Here is an 18,053-nt window from a genome sequence, read left to right on the forward strand (position 1 = left end):
CAAGCAACAATCATGCAATACAACTAACCATAGTGAGCTAAATGATCTGGCCACGCCTATTTGTGACGTGCTTGCCAATTTCTTTCATGAAAAGACTAGGGCTATTGAGCTAGACATCCAATCAAAGTTGGCCCCCTCTAAACCCATGGCACAAGATCCCAAAATGGGCGCTTTATTTGAAGCTCATTTTAATAACCCAAGGGAAGTTACAAAAAATAATGCCTCCTAGCACACCTTCTCTCCAATTTCTCAACAATCTATCAACAACACTCTCCAAGCAGTCAACCCCTCCAATCATTTCTCGGACCCCTTGCCTCCTGCCCTGTTCAAGATCTTAAAAACTTCTATACTACCTTTATGGTCAAAAATTCTAAACGCCTCCCTGAGTGAAGGTGTCATCCCGGACTGTCTTACAATAGGTCAGGTCACTCCTATATTAAAGAAACCTGACGCCTCCCCATCTGATCCTAACAACTACCGTCCTATAACCAACATCCCCACCTTGGCTAAATTATTGGAGAAATGTGTTCAAATTCAATTATGCAATCACATTGAGAACTTCAACCTCTTAGATTGTCACCAATCTGGATTCGGAAGAGGGCACAGCACAGAATCCGCACTCACTCACATTCTGGATGATATACTAACTATGCTTGACCGTAACGAATCATGCCTTTTGATTCTTCTTGACCTGTCCTCCGCCTTCGATACGGTCAAACACGACAACCTCTTGCCTCTACTGAAAAGAAGGATAGGCCTCTCAGGCACTGTGCTACAATGGTTCTCTTCCTTCCCGAACAATAGATCTCAAAGATTCAAGATGAAAATTTCACTCTCGCAACCTTCCATGGTCAATCTTGGTGTGCCTCAGGGATCGTCCCTCTCACCCATTCTTTTCAATCTCCTAATGGAGCCTCTGGCAAATGCATTGAAATCAGCAAACATTCTATATCACCTGTACGCGGATGACACCCAGCTATACCTGAAAATCACCTCACCTGATGACATCATTGCTCTTAACACTACGCGTATGAACACGCAAAGCTGGCTCACTAACAACCACCTGATGCTGAACACACAAAAAACTGAATTCATTCTCATCTCACCTCCAAATCACGCTCCTAAGATAGACCTCTGGCTAAAACACCTAACCTCCTTTGACTGTGTCCCCCTCATCATAGACTCAGCAAAATCCCTAGGTGTCTCCATTGACAAACATTTGAATATGCAGTCGCACATTTCTATTGCCACCAAGGGAGCTTATCACAAGATGAGTATATTAAGGAAACTCAAACACTTCCTCCCTCAGGCTGATCTAAAAATTGCAGTACAAGCTCTAGTCCTACCAAGACTAGATTACGGAAGCTCCACCCTCGCTGGTCTCCCTAAATACAGACTTGCTCCTCTGAGAGCAGCCCTAAATGCTGCGGCTAGACTGGTTTCAGGAACTAAAAGAAACAGCCACATTTCACCAACATTGAAAGCACTGGATTGGTTGCCTTATGAGGCAAGAATACACCTTAAAGTGGCTTGCATGACGCATAAAGCAATTCACAACAGTACACCTAGTTATCTGGCGGTAAAGTTGGAAAAATCTGGAGGCTGTAGACAATTACGAAGTGCGAGCACTTTCCTTCTGAAACCCCAATCCTTCCGGAAGAAGAGAACAGGCTGTAGAGCTTTCTCAGGGATTGCACCAAAGATTTGGAACTCTCTACCACCACTTGTGCATGGAATCACCTCCTTCTTTAGACTACTAATGATCAAATTCATGTCCTAAGTTTAAGTTTAAATACAGGATGTATTTGAGTTTAAGATTTTCATCACAACCCTTGTTGCCTTATATCTGCATGCAGCTCAATACTAGCTGGATATTGATATGCTTGATCATCCATGTGTGTGTTTGTGTGTATGTACATGTGTATACATATATTTATGTATATACATGTATGTATATGCATGTGTCTATTCTGGTCCTCTATGTTTGCTATGTATTCCTTTTTTTTTTTCTTTCCCTGATCTCTATTTCTTTACAAACTGGGACATTTGTTTTTGTTGACTGTAGTCTACTTCATCCTTTAATATTCTTCTACTGTAAAGCGCTCTGATACCCTCGTGGGTCACGTTCGTGCTATATAAAACTCTATAAATAAATAAATAAATAAATATGTGACGGTAAGAACTGTTTGTATATGTGTTGCACTTGGCCCTTTTTGCGGGGTCATCCCTAAACATTTTTCTCCTAGCCTTTTCTCTGACATGGTGTTGGTGGTTTTAGGCCTCCGGGCACTTTAGCACTGCTGTCCAGTGTAAAGTGCGTGCACTTTCTGTGTTACATTTGTTAAGATTGGTCTACACCTGTTTGGCATATGTAACTTACCTGTCAGTCCCTTGTTAAAGTGATATCTCATATACCCAGGGCTGGTAAATTAAATGCTACTGGTGTGCTTGCAGCGCTGATTGCGCCATCCACCAAAGTAGCCTTGTAAACCTATCTCAGGTCTCTGCCATTGCAGGGCCTGTGTGTGCAGTGTCACTGCCGCTGTGGCGTGGCACCTACAGTGTGTGCCATGTCTGTGACACCCCTTTTCCTGCATATCAGCCACCCCAAAGGTAGGCCCTAGCTAGCCCTATGGGCGGGGTGCATTGTAGGTAAAATATAGGACATGCACCTTAAGTGTGTGACATGTCCTGGTAGTGACAAACAGCCATTTTGGTTTCTCACTACTGTGGGGTTGCCCTCCCATAGGGATGCATTGAGGATTCCCTGTTAAGTGTTTCAGTGGTAATTCCAGATATGAGAGGAGCAGCATGGTCAGGTTTAGTATATTTGGAATTGTAATAATAAATGCTGCGCAATGGTGTGCACAGATTTATTATGACTATTTTAGAAATGCCACTTTCAGAAGTTGGCATTTCTGTGTGCTATGTGTCTAGGTGCCTGACGTGAATTGCATGTCTGGTTTTTGACTGACAGGGGCTGGGAGGTGTGTGTGGCTCCAGGAGGGGCAGGGTGAGTCAGCACTAGGCTGAATGGGACATCTGCATTGGGAGTAGTGGGAGGAGTAATCCCCTGACCATGAATAGGTCTGTGCCTAGCCTGTACAATGCTGGCTCCGCCCCCTGTGATGTGTCTGATCACTGAGCCCCCACCTGACAAAGGGAAAGAGGAGCCTGGTAAACAAAGTGCTCCAATTCCCCCTTTTTGCTGGTTCCCCCAAACCCTGCATTGCAGAGAAAGGAGAGAGGTAGTATAAGTATAGGGGTTGTGACCCCATGATTGGGTGCTTGTGCTTGTTCCTGAACCTGCTGGGGCGTGCTGCTGCTGGGGACCAGGAGGAAACGCCATGAGGGCTTGCCTCCCTGAGCACAGCATTGCCTCCTGGATCTCTCAGGACTTTTGCTGTTGGAGCTATGGCTCCTAGCGCCTCATGAGTGCTATATTTTAATTTCCAAAAGAAGAGGAATGCATGGGTTTCACAGCTCTGAGCTTCCCGTGGAGGAGGATTTCCCCGGCGTAGGGATTCCCCGCGTTGGCGGGAGCCCACCCAGCTCTCATGCCGAATTATCTTTATTTACGGCGGGTGCCCACCCCGCATTGATGAGTTTATATTCGCCTCGCGGGTGCCCAGTCTGCATTGAGGAGTTTATATTTGCCTCGCAGGTGCCCACCCCGCTTATTTATTTTGCGGGTGCCCACCCCGCATATGGAAATCTCCAGGGGGGCGCCATGATCGAGCGTGGCAAACCGGAAGCCAGGCAGGCTGCCTGGTGGTGGGCGGAGCCTGCCGCATGCCGCAGGAAGTGAGCAGGGCTCCCGTGAGCTAAGGGAAGCCCCGCGTATGCGGCAGAGGATCCCCGGTGCCTGTCCCCAGTCCAGGGGAGGCCGGAGAAGATCCAAGTGTGGGACCAGAGAGTCAGGAGAGAGAGTCCCAGAGGAGAGGGGGCTCTCCTGAGCATGCCGCCCGAGACGAGAGGAGCCCAGAGAGTTCCGGTGAGTGGGGGCTCCATGTGCACATTGTTGGTGCCTGAGCGGTCCCGCCGTTGTGGGCCGCTCCAATGCTGGGGGCAATTTCGTTTAGTAAGAGTCCCCGAGGGCTCCGGTGAGTTGGTGCCGATCGAGGCACATGGTCGGGGCTTTTTGGCCACAGTTGTCTGCTTGACAGTGGGAAGCTGCAACGATTGGGCAGCTATAAGACTTCAGGAGCCAGATTGCCAAATTCAGTTGACTTGGATCTGGATGTCTGATGTTTCCATGGTTCTGTGTTAGCATGGATGGTGTCAGACACAGTCTTTGGTGGGGAAATAGAGAGAGTTCTAACAGTGTTGTGAACCACGGTTGGCGTGCCCAAGTGGGAGCTACCAGGATCATATTGAGAGACTGTTGTCTTAGCTTGCAAACTACTAATGGTATCAGCGGGAGTGGCGGAAAAGCGTCCTCAAATCTGCCTGACCAGTTCATCCATATCGCATTGCCCTTGGACAACGGGTGTGGAAACCTGGCGGCGAAGGTTGGGCATTTTGTGTTTTCGTGTGTGGCGAACAGATCAATGTCTGGATGACCCCACTTCTGAAAAGATGGTGTGAGAACTTGCAGATGTAGTTCCCATTCGTGAATCTCTTGTGTCTGTCGACTTAACAGATCTGCTATCTGATTGTGAACTCCTGGAAGGTGTTCCGCCAATAGATATATTTTTTGTGGAATGGTCCATCTCCAAATGTTCTGTGCAAGCTGGGACAGTTGTAGAGAGTGTGCCCCCCCCCTGTTTTTGTATATAGTACATGGCTGTCATGTTGTCTGCCCGGATCAAGACAGCTTTGTTTTGTACATGTACTTGGAAGGACTTGAGCGCTAAAAATATCGCTAGCAGCTCTAGGTGACTGATGTGGAGCACTTTTTGTTAAGTGGTCCATTTTCCTTGAGTTGTATGGTGTAGGAGGTGGGCTCCCCATTCTGTCAGGGATGCGTCTGCTGTCAGTACTATTTGTGGAACAGGCTCGAGGAACTGCCGCCCTCTGGACAAGTTTTTGGTGTTCCACCACTGCAGAGAGCGATGTGTGCGGCTGTCCACCAACACCAGGTCAGTAAGTTGTCCTAGAGCCTGGTTCCACTGACGTGCTAGACATTCTTGCAATGGGTGCATTTTCAATCTTGCATATGGTACAATAAAATGCAAATTGCCACCATGCCTATTAATTGCATGAACACTCTGGCTGGGAGAGAGTGTTGGTTAAGAAAATCTGTGACTAACGCCTGAATGCTGTGTATCTGGCTGGACTGGGATACCCTAGAGCTGTAGACGTGTTTATTGTAGCCCCTAGGTATTGATGTACATGTGAGGGCTGGAGATACGACTTGGTATGTAATGTCTAAATTGTTTGGGATGTGTGTTGGGCACACTGATTGAATGATTTGGCTTTTATGAGCCAATCGTCTAGGTATGGGAAGACATGGATGTGTTGCCTCCTGAGATGTGCTGCTACTACTGCTAGGTACTTTGTAAACACTCTTGGTGTGGTTGTGACCCCGAATGGAAGGACTTTGAACTGATAGTGTTGTCCTTGTAGCACAAACCTTGGATACTTCCTGTGAGAAGGATGTATGGGAATGTGGAAGTAGGCGTCCTTCAGATCTAGTGTAGTCAGGAAGTCGCCTTGTTGCAACAGTGGGAGCACTTGTTGTAATGTGATCATATGAAAATGATCTGAGTGTATATACAGATTGAGGGGCCGGAGGTCGAAAATCGGTCTTAGTGTCCCGTCCTTCTTGGGTATTGGGAAATACAGCGAGTGAACCCCTGTTCCCTCTTGTTGTAACGGAACTATTTCTAGTGCGTCCTTTTGAAGCAATGATAGAACGTCTTGCTCGAGCAGCGTGAGACGTTCTGTAGACATTGGACACTGCCTGGGTGGTATGTGTGGAGGGGTTGCTGTAAGTTCTAGGCAGTAGCCATACTGGATAATCTGTCTTACCCACTTCTCTGTTGTGATGGAATTCCAGACAGGTAGGAACTGTGTTAGTCTTCTCCCTACAGGAGTGGAATGCTGTTGGGGAAGTTGAAGAAAGTCACTGTTTTGTGGTGGGAGAGGTTCGACTATTGTTATTTCCTCAACCTCTCTCCTTATTGTTGTTGCCTCTATAGCCTCCTCTAAAATATCCTCTATCGGAAGATGTTTGTGTACTATTTTTAAAGGAAACTGAATTGTCTGCTCCAGCTTGTTTGGAGCCTCCTCTATAAAAGGAGCGACGAAAGGAGCCTCTAGCAGGGGTGGTTTGCAGAGCTCCTATAGACCTGGCTGTATCAGTGTCCTTTTTCATTTTTTCAAGTGCTGTGTCTACCTCTTGTCCAAACAATTGTTGTTGGTTGAATGGCTGATTTAAGATAGTGGTTTGCACCTCTTGCTTAAATCCTGAAATGCGTAGCCAAGCATGACGTCTAAGGAGGACACTAGTGTTTATTGCTCTAGATGCAGTGTCTGCTACATCAAGTGCACATTTTATTAAGGCATTTGAGATTAGTTTACCTTCTTGTATAAGGTCATCTGCCTGTGCTTTATATTGGTCAGGTAGATGTTGTAAAAGCTTCTCTAACTGATCATAGTGAGCTCTGTCGTATCTTGCGAGGAGGGCTTGTGTGTTAGCTATGCACTATGTATTGCTAGCTTGGGCAGCTATTTGTTTGCCTGAAGCGTCTATTATTTTTGATTCCTTATCAGGGGGTGGTGCTTCCATGATGTTTGGGAGTTTGCCCTTTCCCTAGCATTTGAAACGACAAGGGAATCTAAGGGTAGTTGTCCCTTAATGTAGGCAGGATCTGCCGGGGCTGGTCTTTACTTTTTCTCTATTCTTGGGTTTATGATCCTAGCTCGTACAGGATCTTTAACACCATCTCTGCTTGGGATCTCCTTCTGCTGTGCAGGACTATAATAGAAATGGGTGTGGTCATGACGCGCTCAGCTCGTCATGAGCACATGAGCACCGTGCCTCATGACAAGCTGAGCTCGTCATGAGCACGGAAGGGGTTAAACACTTCTGGGGCATGTTTAATGACCCCTTTAATCATAGGCAGTATTTGAACAGATGTTTGTGAGTGTTCAAAAGTGTCTAATAAGAAATCTTCTTCTGCCTCATCTGAGTGCATTGTGACATTATGATAGATGGCAGCTCTATAAAGTAAGTATCCAAAACCAAGTCTTCTGGAGGGCAAGGTTTGGATGGATATGTATGTGGGTCAGGAATATCTGGTACATCCTGTGGGATTGGGAACTCCGAGTCTGGTGTATAGGAAAAAGGCTCATCTGAGTCTCCCCCTCCCCCTATGCTATACTCATCATCATTCTGAGGAGATGTATGTGGTGAAGAATGAGGAGGAGAATTTTGAGGTGAAATGTCTGAAGGAGAATGAGGTGGAGGAGAAGGTACAGGAGAAGAAGGATGCATAGGAGATGTGGCAGAGTCCTTCTTCTTGACAGGCACTGTAGTTGTAGGTGCTGAATCTGCTTTTCTCTTTCTTTGTGGTATAGTGGAAACATGTCCTGTTTTAGGGTCAATGTAGATCCTTTTTTGCAAAGGATCAGGTTGAAAAAGATCCTCTTCTTGAGGAACTCCTTCCGGCGCTGATTTTTTCAGTTCCAGACATGGTTGGTGCTTGTCTTTAGCCTTAGAAGCTGTTGTAAGGTCCTTTGGCGTAGATTTCGGCACCGAAGATATTGTCTTTGGAGTCGAAGCCTGTTTTGTGGGCTTTTGGGCATCAGACGCAGGCCTTGCTGGTTTTGGCACGAAGATATAGGCTTTGGAGTCGAAGCTGTTTTCGTCGGCTTCGAAGCGTCGGAAGAGTCTTCATTGTTTTCGGAGCCGTCTTATCTTTAGGAGTCGACGGTTTTGTATTGTCTTTCGGAGCCGGGGCTTCCTTCGGTTTCGGTGCCGAGGGAGCTGGTAGTATCGGCACGTGCGGTTTGCTCGTTACGGAGCTACCGGAAGGCTTGAGCATTTTCTTCGGAGCCGGGCTTGATGGCGGGGCTTTCGAAGTATTTTTTCGGTCGTGACTGGGCCCCGGAGGCGGAGTGTTGGCCTTTTCCTTCGATTTATGTGTTGGGTCTGTGTAAGGGGCAGTAGTACTCACGCGCTGACCCGAAGGTATGGAATCGTCTGCCTCGAATACGATTTGGAGATTGCCTGAATCTTCCTCTGGGACACATGCTTCTTCGTCGAAGATATCCACTGGTTCCGGAGCCGATCTCTGCATATCGTATCGACGGGCATTCCGATCCTGAATGGTCTTTTTAGAACGAAAGGATGCGCAGGCTGTACAGCTAGACTCGTCGTGATCTGGCGATAGGCACAGGTTACAGACCTCTTGATGGTCACTGTGTGGAAACTTTGCTCCACACTCGGGGCATCTTTTGAATGGCGTCCTTTCCATGAGTTGTAGGCCTCACGGCGTGGATAGGCCCAACGGGCAGCGGGGACGACCGTAATCGAACTGGTGAAGTCGAATCGATGCCTTTTGATATCGAAAGTTGCTTGGCAAAGTTTGTAATTGTTTATGCGCAGAAAAACTACTATTAAGTAGATTTCGAATTGGAGCGGAAAAGTTACATCCGAACCCAGTGGCGGAAAAAAACAATCTAAAGATGGAGTCGATGCCCATGCGCACTATAGTCCAAGGAAGGAGTCTCCTATCTCGACAGCAACATGCAATCAACCGAGCCCAACACCAGGTGGCGATCTAATGTTCAGTGTGAGATCTGCAGCTCATATGCCTCGAACATATGGTTAATGGACCCTGATTTATGCCTCTAATGTGGGTTATGTATGAGGTTATTTGCATAATGTGGTTTATGCTTGTGAGGTTATGCTCTACTGTGATTTATGCCCCTAATTTGATTCATGATTAGGAGGTTATGGTCCAATATGTTTAGGCTTATGAGGTTGGCGCATAATGTATTTTAGGCCAGATGTGATATGGTGCATAGTATGATTTGTATTGCAGGATATAATGCTGAGTACAGTGTTTGCCAGTAATTACTGGTTGTGTTCTATGTTTATTATTGGTTCTACAATTACTGTTTTCACGTTGTGATGGTTCTGACAGTGGCCCAATTGGCCCTGTCATATGTATATAATCCCCTGTAAATATTGCCTAGTGCCAGTTGGCACAGTGTTTATTGTGTGATTACTATTCTAATGTGTTTATGACAATACAAAGGCTATTTTTTATATATAACCTTGTGTGGAGTTCCTTTGTGGTGTGCCTAGTATGTTGCTGCTGTGTGTGTGTTGCGCAAATGCTTTACACATTGCAGCAAAGCTCGGGCCATGCAACCAAGGGGGTGAGCAGGGGTTATCTTCAGCGTGTAACTCCCTTGCCCTGACTAGAGAGGTGGTTTCTGCCTGGCTTAGGCGCAAACCCTCGCCAACCAGAATCCCATTTCTAACATTATTGTATTGAGCTCTCAGCATAAAAGGCGACAGTATAAAAATGTCTGTCTGTATGTTGTGTGCCTGTCGGAGAGCATGGCGTCACTGTGCATTGACCCTGGCAGGAGATCATGTGTGTTCTGTCAACACATGTAACACTGTATACAAAATATGACTAATTCACTTCCTTCTTTTGTTGTATTTACCAAATAGTATCTCACCTTCAGGAGTTCCCATGCCGGTGCCTCACACTTCTTTTCTATCTCCATTATCAGGGCATTGAGAGAGGTGATTTTATTGGACAGTTTGGTTATATTTGCATTTTCTACCATGGTGATTTTCTTCTCCATCTCTTCTAGTTTTGCATGCAGTGTTTGCTTATTTTCTTTCAGGAGCTGCTGCAGTTTTTCAAACTCAGATTCAATTTTCTGCTTCTCAGTTCTTAACTTGTCCTGTCAGGCGCAAAGAAAAGATGGTTAGATATTAAAAAGCTTTCTACTGAAGGTGCAGCTACAGGAACGGGTACGCGCAGCACGTCCATGAACTCCACGAGAGCCACAACCCCACTGAGAAGGTAAATGAGGCCTAACTTACAATAAACTGAAAGAGCAAAGGTTTCGGAGAAATCTGCAGTGTAAGCACTATAGTGTCTGCCCGTGTGAACTCTGAGACCTAAGCCATTGAACTGATCTACGCAGCAGCCAGTAAGGAGATTGATGTTAAAGGGAAGCTGTGCATGAATAATGCCTAGGTCCATACTGCATACTGGGGTCTATAAACATTAGACCTCCTAGGGAGGGAAGACGGCACCAGAGGGGGTGCTGGAACTTTCTTGGGACTGTACATAGCATTCCTGTATTTATAAATTTACTGAACTATTGTTCAGTAAATTTGTAACTAGAAATAAGCACTGGGCTAGACATAACATTACTGTGTTGGTTGATTGACTGGTGAGTCCTGAGTGCTTGCCCCACCCGGTTACCTCCCTAAGAAGGCTTTGACTGCTCAACCTCGCTACCCTGAGAGTCAAGTTCAGAAAGGGATGTCCTTGGCCCAGCTTGCCGGGGCATAGTCGCAACCCTTAGGCTGGTGAACAGAGCTATGATCCGATTACCAGAGTTTAGCAGCAATGAAAGGGTCACTCAGCTGTCAATACTATTGGGCGTATAACGCCAAGTAAAATAACAACCACTACAGAATGAAGGGTGTACACCAGGAAAACACTTCCCAAAAACTCTGAGAGGGACTATCAGATACCACCAAAATATTTATATTGAAACTCTCTTTAACTTGACCGCTGTAGTCCCCATGATGAACACTTAAATGTCACGACCAAGATAAGGCCTAATTGTTAGAAGGGGCGATCCCAGGGGGGCACAGAAGATGTCTTCCGACCACCCCGTGACCCACCTCTCGTAGGAACGCTGCCAAGCACTGGAGGGAGACCCTTCAGGAGAAGAGTCTAGTATCTAGGATCGTACGCGCTGAGATCTCACCACTCGACAAGGGACACCACACGGTAGGTTACTGGAGAACAGGTTCTTTATCCAACAGAAGTATTTGGATCTTTATGATCAATACGTGGTCAAATATTTACATTCGGATCAAGAGTTCACAAAGTCTCGGTTGCAAGGGTGTGGGTAGCGGGACAGTCTTGTTACTTAGGGTCAATGCGCAGCACATCCGGCGCACGGCTCTCAATCCTCGAGCCGGGAGATACGGTAAAGTCAAGGCTCCAGCCGGACCAGAATACTCTCCGAGCCGAGACCAAGTCAGCAGGGCTCGAGCAGGAATGAACGGAGGGTCCTTCGGTCTTTGGGGAGCCGCGATCCAATCAGCAGGGCTCCAGCAGAGTTGTTCAGGTGTTTCTTTAGGGTTCAAGGGAGCCACGACCACGTCAGCAGGGCTCAGACGGTTACAGGCAGATGTTTGTCTCTGCCAAGCTTGAGCCGCGACCAAGTCAGCAGGGCTCGCCGAGATTCCAATGCTCGGGTAGCATTCTTCTTCGATGATCGTCGAGCCGCAACCAGGTCAGAAGGGCTCTCTTCGTCCAGGATTCAACAACCGATAGTTCCAGAGCACCCCTTGGTATAGTCCTGTTTCCCTTTGAAGTCCGGAGCCCTCGCAGGCAGGGGTCTGGAGCCTGGGGGCTGCTTGTCGGGGTTTCCTGCCACACGGCCCTGGTATCCTTTGAAGTTGGGTCCGGGGGATTCCAGACACCCAGCAGGGTGTGGGGCCAGCACTCAGGGAGGCCGGAGGGGGCGATCGAAACCAGTCTTCCGAGGGGAGGCCAGAGGTGTGATCGAAACTGCTCCTCCCTATCTTGCTCACGGGAAGTCCTCTACCCCCCAGCCGGGCATGGCGCGTCTAGGGCCTAGGTTTCGCTGGGGCCGGGGTCAGCCATTTTAGAGACGAGGGAATGGTGACCGGAGGCCTTCAGGTGTGATGGGGTGTGGGGGCGTCCGGCACCGGGAGGATAGATGGCGGGTGCGGGGGAAGCTCGCCCTTTCTGTGGGGTCATGGGGGGAGTGGATCGGACAGGGATTGTTACGACCAGGGGTTTGGGCGGTGCACGGGTCATTGTCGGGGCGATATAGGTCAGGGAGGGCCATGCCACGAGGCCAGGTCTAACACACGTCCCCCCCAGCTGAAAGTCAGGGAGAACTACCCATCCCCTTGGGGGTTCTCTTCGCTGAGGCGGAACAACCTGGACAGGCCGTCAGCGTTGGCGTGGTCCGTACCGGGGTGGTGTTCTACGTTGAAGTCCATCTCCTGGAGGGAAATTGACCACCGCAGCAGTTTGGGGTTCTCTCCTCTCATCTGCATCAGCCATCGTAAGGGTCGATGATCGGTTTGGACCCGGAAGTGAGTTCCGAACAGGTATGGCCGCAGCTTCTTCAGGGCCTAAACCACTGCGAATGCTTCCCGCTCAATGGTGCTCCACCGTTGTTCTCTGGGCAGTAACCTCCGGCTAATGAAGGCTACGGGCTGATCTAGGCCTTTCTCATTGAGCTGAGATAGGACTGCTCCAATGCCATGCTCGGAAGCGTCGGTTTGGACCACAAATTCTCGAGAGTAGTCGGGGGCTTGGAGCACGGGGGCGGTGCACATAGCGGTCTTTAAGACTTCAAGCGCCTCTTGGCAGGAGGGGGTCCAATGCACTTTCTTTGGCTGTTTTTTAGAGGTCAGCCTGTGAGGGGGCCTACTAACCTGCCATACCCTTTGATGAATCTCCGGTGGTAACCGGTGAGCCCTAGGAAGGCCCTGACTTCGGTCTGAGTCGTGGGGGGTTCCCAGACCAGAATGGCATTGATCTTGGGCTGGAGGGGGGCTACCTGTCCGCTCCCGACCTGGTACCCCAGGTAGACCACCGAGCCTTGTCCAATTTGGCACTTGCTGGCATTGACGGTCAGGCCCGCCTGGCCCAGGCCCATCAATACCTTCCGGAGGTGCCGGAGGTGTTCGGTCCAGTGAGAGCTGAACACCGCAATATCGTCCAGGTACGCGGCGCTGAATTCTTCCAGCCCGGCCAGGACCCGGTTAACCAGTCTCTGGAAGGTGGCCGGGGCATTTTTCATCCCAAAGGGCATCACCCGGAAGCGATAGTGTCCATCCGGGGTGGAAAAGGTGGACCGCTCCTTGGCTCCCTCTGTGAGCGCAATTTGCCAGTATCCGCAGGTCAGGTCGAAGTTGCTGAGGTAGTGAGCAGACCTGAGGCGGTCAATGAGCTCATCTGCGCCGGGAATAGGGTGAGCATCGGCTCGAGTGACTGCATTGAGCCCCCGGTAGTCTACACAGAACCTCAGTTCGGGGGCAGTACCGGGGGCGGCTGCCTTGGGAACCAGTACCACAGGCTTGCCCCAAGGGCTGTCAGAAGGCTCGACTACCCCCAGGGCTAGCATCTTAGAGACCTCGGCCTGGATGCAGGTCCGGACTCTGTCAGGGACGCGACAGGCTCTGTGCCGTACCGGTGGGCTGTCCCCCATGTCCACATCGTGGACGCACCAGTCGGTGACCCTGGGGACGAGGGAGAAGAGGTCTGAGAATTGCCCCAATAGCTGGCGGCAGTCCTCGCGTTGCTGTGGAGTGAGGGAGGAGGAGAGGCTCACTCCCTCTACGGAGCCATCTTTCTCCTTAGCACACAGGAGGTCAAGGAGAGGCTCCGTGTCCTCTTCCGCCCCATCGTCGGTGGCTAGGAGCAAACTCAACTCCGTCCGCACAAAGTGAGGCTTGAGGCGGTTCACGTGTAGAACCCGGTGGGGGTTCCGGGGGGACTGTACGTCAACTAAATAGGTGACTTGGCTCTTCCCCTCCACTACTTTGAAGGGCCCGGTCCATTTGTCTTGGAGGGCGCAAGGTTTCAAGGGGGCCATCACCCATACCTGCTGGCCTGGTTGAAACTCGACCAGAGTGGCATTCTGGTCATACCAGTGTTTCATTTCCTCCTGGCTCGCCTCTAGGTTGGCCTCTGCGAGCTCTCTGAACTTCCGAGTCTGGTTCCGGAGGGCCAGGATGTATCGAAACACATCTGGGGGCGGGTCTCGGGGCGCTGCCTCCCAGCCCTCCTTGACCAGGCTGAGGCGTCCCCGGACGGGGTGTCCGTAGAGCAGTTCGAAAGGGCTGAACCCCAAGGACTTCTGGGGGACTTCCCTGTAGGCGAACAGGAGGCAGGGTAGGAGGATGTCCCACTTGCGCCGTAGGGGCTACTCGAGGCCCATGATCATTCCCTTGAGAGTCCGGTTAAACCGCTCAACCAGGCCATTCCCTTGGGGGTGGTACGAGGTGGTGAATTTGTACGTCACTCCACATTGTTGCCACAAGGACATCATGTACTTCGAAATGAAGTTGGTTCCGCGGTTGCTCACGACCTCTCGGGGAAAACCCACTCGGTAGAATATCCCCATCAAGGCCTGCCTCACCACGGGGGCCATCACCGTTCGGAGGGGAATGGCCTCGGGGTACATGGTGGCATGGTCCACCAGGACTAGGATGAATCGGTGACCCTGGGTGGTCCTGGGATCCAGAGGTCCCACAATGTCGATCCTCACTCGCTCAAAGGGGATACAGACGACGGGGAAGGGTTGGAGGGGGGCCTTGCGCTTCCCTCCGCTCTTCCCGCTGGTATGGCACGTTGGGCAAGACTTACAGTGGGCCTCCATGTTGGCTCACTTTTTTGGCCAATAGAAATGGGTGACCAATCGGTGATAGGTCACCCATTTCCATTTCTATGACCCAAGTGCCCCGCCTAGGGTACGTCATGGGCCAGGCCCTGGAGGAAGTCTCGGAATCGTTGGGGTACCACCAGCACCTGGGCTGACCCTAGTTCGGCAGACTTCTGCTCACTGTACAGGAGGTCGTTCTCCCAGTAGACCCAATGGGTTCCGGACTGGTCGCCCGCAGCTTGGGCGGCGGCCTGTTGCCGGGGTCCGATGAGGGAAGGGCAGGTAGCTTGTTCCTGGCAGAACTCCTCCCGGGAGGGGCCCCCCTCGTGGCGCCACTGAGCCAACTCGGGCAGGTCGCCTAACTCGGCGACAGGTTCGAGGTCGGGGTTTAGGGGGCCGTCGTCTGTGACGGGCTCTCCTCCCGTGGGGAGATCACGGGGCTCGGGTAGCCCGCCCCTGTCCCCATCGATTGGGGTCTGGCCTAGGATTTCTGGCTCGACTCCCCCGAGGGGGGGCAGTCGGGCAGTCATGGACCGAGTGGTGGCGCACACCCATTTGGGTAGGCCCAGCATTCCTAGGTCGGCCTTCCTCTCTACCTGCGCCCACAGGGAGCTCTCCAGATCGTTGCCCAGTAAACAGTCCACGGGCATGGAGGGTCAGACGGCCACTCGCAACGTCCCGGCAACTCCCCCCCCCCATTCGAAAGGAATTTGGGCCAGTTTGTAGAGGCTCTCCAAATTGTCGGAGGAAATAACTGGGCAAAAGATGTGCGGTAAGATCTGTTCCTCGGTGACCAGGTGACAGCGGACAGCTGTGACACTTGCCCCGGTGTCGCGAAGGGCCCCTACTCTGTGTCCATTGACCGTCACCCACTGCCGGTATTTCTTGGTGATGGCTGGCAGGTGGGCTCCAGGGGTCATTTCTCGGTCTCCTAGGGAGACCAGGGACATGGCTGCAGGCTCCCACTCTTCCGTATCCTCAACCTACTCTCCTAGGGCCACGGTGGCCATCTGTCGGGCTGGGGGCCCCGCAGTCGCGGACCTTTGGTACATGGGACACTGGGGGTCACTGGCATAGTGGCCTAGCTGCTGGCATTTGTAACATGTTATGTTGACTCGGGCCCTTGCTTACCTGGGGGGCCTGTGCTGGACGGAGGAGGAGATGGAAAGTTCTGGGGTTGGTTTCTTGGGGGGCTACGCTGGGGACCCGACTGGAATTCCCGCTGTCTCCCTTGGCCTCCCCCCCTCTCTGGCGGAGAGGTCCTTGACTGATCCGGGCATAGTCTCCCATGGGGGCCCGGGGGACCCGGTTGTTCACCCAACGATCTGCTTCGCCGGCTAGTTTTTGAGGGTCTGTTAGTTTGCTGTCTAGGAGATGCTGGCGTAATTCTACAAAACAATTTGTGGACAGGTGTTCCCAAGCTATTAAGTCGAACAATTCTTCGAATGTGGTGACCTTGCTGCCCTTGATCCATCCTTGGAAGGCCCTGCTGTAAAAGTTCACGTACTCTACCTACGTGGTGCCGGGAATTTTTTTGCAGTCTCGGAATCGTTGCCTGTACATCTCGCGGGTGACCCCATACCTGGCTAATAGTGTGGAAAAGTAAATTTTGCCATGTTCTGTGTCCCTACGTGTCCCCCATCTTATGTTATGTGTGCATGATTAATATGCATATGTATTCCCCATGTTCGATTAAAGACGCAATTATAGTTGTGTCCATCCCTAGTATGCCAGTTTCCAGTCCTCGTGAATACTACGAATATTAGGCCTATGTAAAAGTTACGTTGCCACGTTTCCCAGTGTGCACGTTATTTCATTGTAAAGTCCCCGTTTCTAGGCCTCAAAAGGGCCCGGACACCAGATTCAGCTCCTGTCTCCTGAGCCCTCGCTGAGGAGCGATACAGCCCCCACCTGTGTTCCTGACCCTTCACTTACTTCCTGCCTCACAGTGCCCGGCTCGGCCTGGCTCTGCCTACGAGTCTGCCAAGAGTATGTTATGATTCTAGTTATCAGTCCAGCCCTCCTTCTCTGCATTCCTAAGCTACTGAATCGCATCAATAGTTTCCGTCACAGTCTAGCCTTTACGTCTCCATGTAAGAGAAATACTGTATTAATGGTGTGAGAAGTTGGCCTGATGTGCAGTGCTCACTATTCTAGTGATCACTATATATCAGTCCAAACAACCCTTATTGATGATTGGTTGTAAGTCAACCTTATAGACCAGCTATCCTAGTAGCATGGATACGAGCAGTCTAAGGCTAAGACTCTAGAGGGCGTGTTAAGCCAGCTGTTTTACCATCACATTACCCCTTGAACACCCAGTGAAAGGACACCACACAAGTGTTATGAAAATAAACAATGTATTTATTAGAATCACAACAACCCTGTACTCTTTATGAGGACAGGGTGCTAGGCACACAACAAAACTCTTATGAAAATACTTAAGTTAGCATGTTATACACAAATGCCCGAGGGGCACGAAAAACCATATACTTTAAAAGTGGAATGCGAATTACTAGCAGGTAAGTAACAGTTCTAATAGGCTTTGGAATCGCTAGGACTGGACTAGGGAATCGTTAGATTACTACTAGGAGGCCCAGGGGACTCGGGTGCAGAGTGTGCACTCTCACGCGGGATGCGGGACAAAGTCTATGGAAGCTAGAATTCACAAAGTTAGTGTTCACGGGCGAACCCGACCTGGTAGGGAGAAAACGACAGTGGATCCTGACCCTAGGATAGTGAGGCTATGCTGGGACACCGAAGTGCCGAAGTTACCTAGCCCAGGGGCTGCAGCTGCATAGGTCTGAAAAGACGTCGGGGATCTCGTTGCCGGACCAGGAGCCTGGAAGGAAGAAGTTGCTGGCAGGCGACCAGTGAAGGAAAGTTCGATGGATCCAAGCCTGGATCAAGGAAGAAGAAAACCTGAAAGCAGAGGGGACCAAGTTCTTGAATCACTAGCCAGTGATTAAGTGGGCACCAGGATGGCACCGGGCGAAGTCACCGCAGTCAGGTGAGTGGGCGCTGCTGGGCTCTGCAGTCTCTCGGACCAGGAGGCGTTGTCGGCGACCAGGATGGAGGTGCGAGCTGTCCCATGAAGGTTCTTGCTGTCGACGTCGCTGGACCCAGGATTGGGCAACAAGTCTTGGCAAATGCAAGGCCCACGCGGTGGACCTAAAATGGCGTCTTGAGTGGACCAGGAGGGTCCAGGGTACTTCTCCGATGGAGGGAAGCAAGGGCCAGTCTGGAGCAACCAGACCAGCAGCAGAAATGTCGTCGGGCGTCGTCAGGAAGGCCACAAGCCAGCGGGCTAGTAGCCAAACAACGCGGTGAGCAGTAAAAAGCAGAAGGGCCCCACGCAGATCGTGGAGATGCTGGGGGGCTGCTCTTCGGTGCTGGAGCTGCTCAGGGTGGGGGCTTCTCGGACCCCAAAGCACTCACCAGGAATTCACTCGGCGGGCTTGTTGTTCAGA

General features: G+C 50.6%; 1 protein-coding gene across 1 annotated transcript in view; it reads right to left on the reverse strand.

The window, feature by feature from the left end:
• Positions 1-18,053, reverse strand: part of LOC144754096 (E3 ubiquitin-protein ligase TRIM39-like) — a 156,435-nt gene that overhangs the window by 66,392 nt on the left and 71,990 nt on the right. Inside the window, exon 3 of the mRNA XM_078641663.1 lies at positions 9,643-9,873. Coding sequence (XP_078497789.1) covers positions 9,643-9,873 — 231 coding nt within the window. The remainder of the gene's footprint in view (positions 1-9,642; positions 9,874-18,053) is intronic.

The sequence above is a fragment of the Lissotriton helveticus genome, chromosome 5_1, assembly GCF_964261635.1.
Source record: "Lissotriton helveticus chromosome 5_1, aLisHel1.1, whole genome shotgun sequence".
Classification (NCBI taxonomy): Eukaryota; Metazoa; Chordata; class Amphibia; order Caudata; family Salamandridae; genus Lissotriton; species Lissotriton helveticus.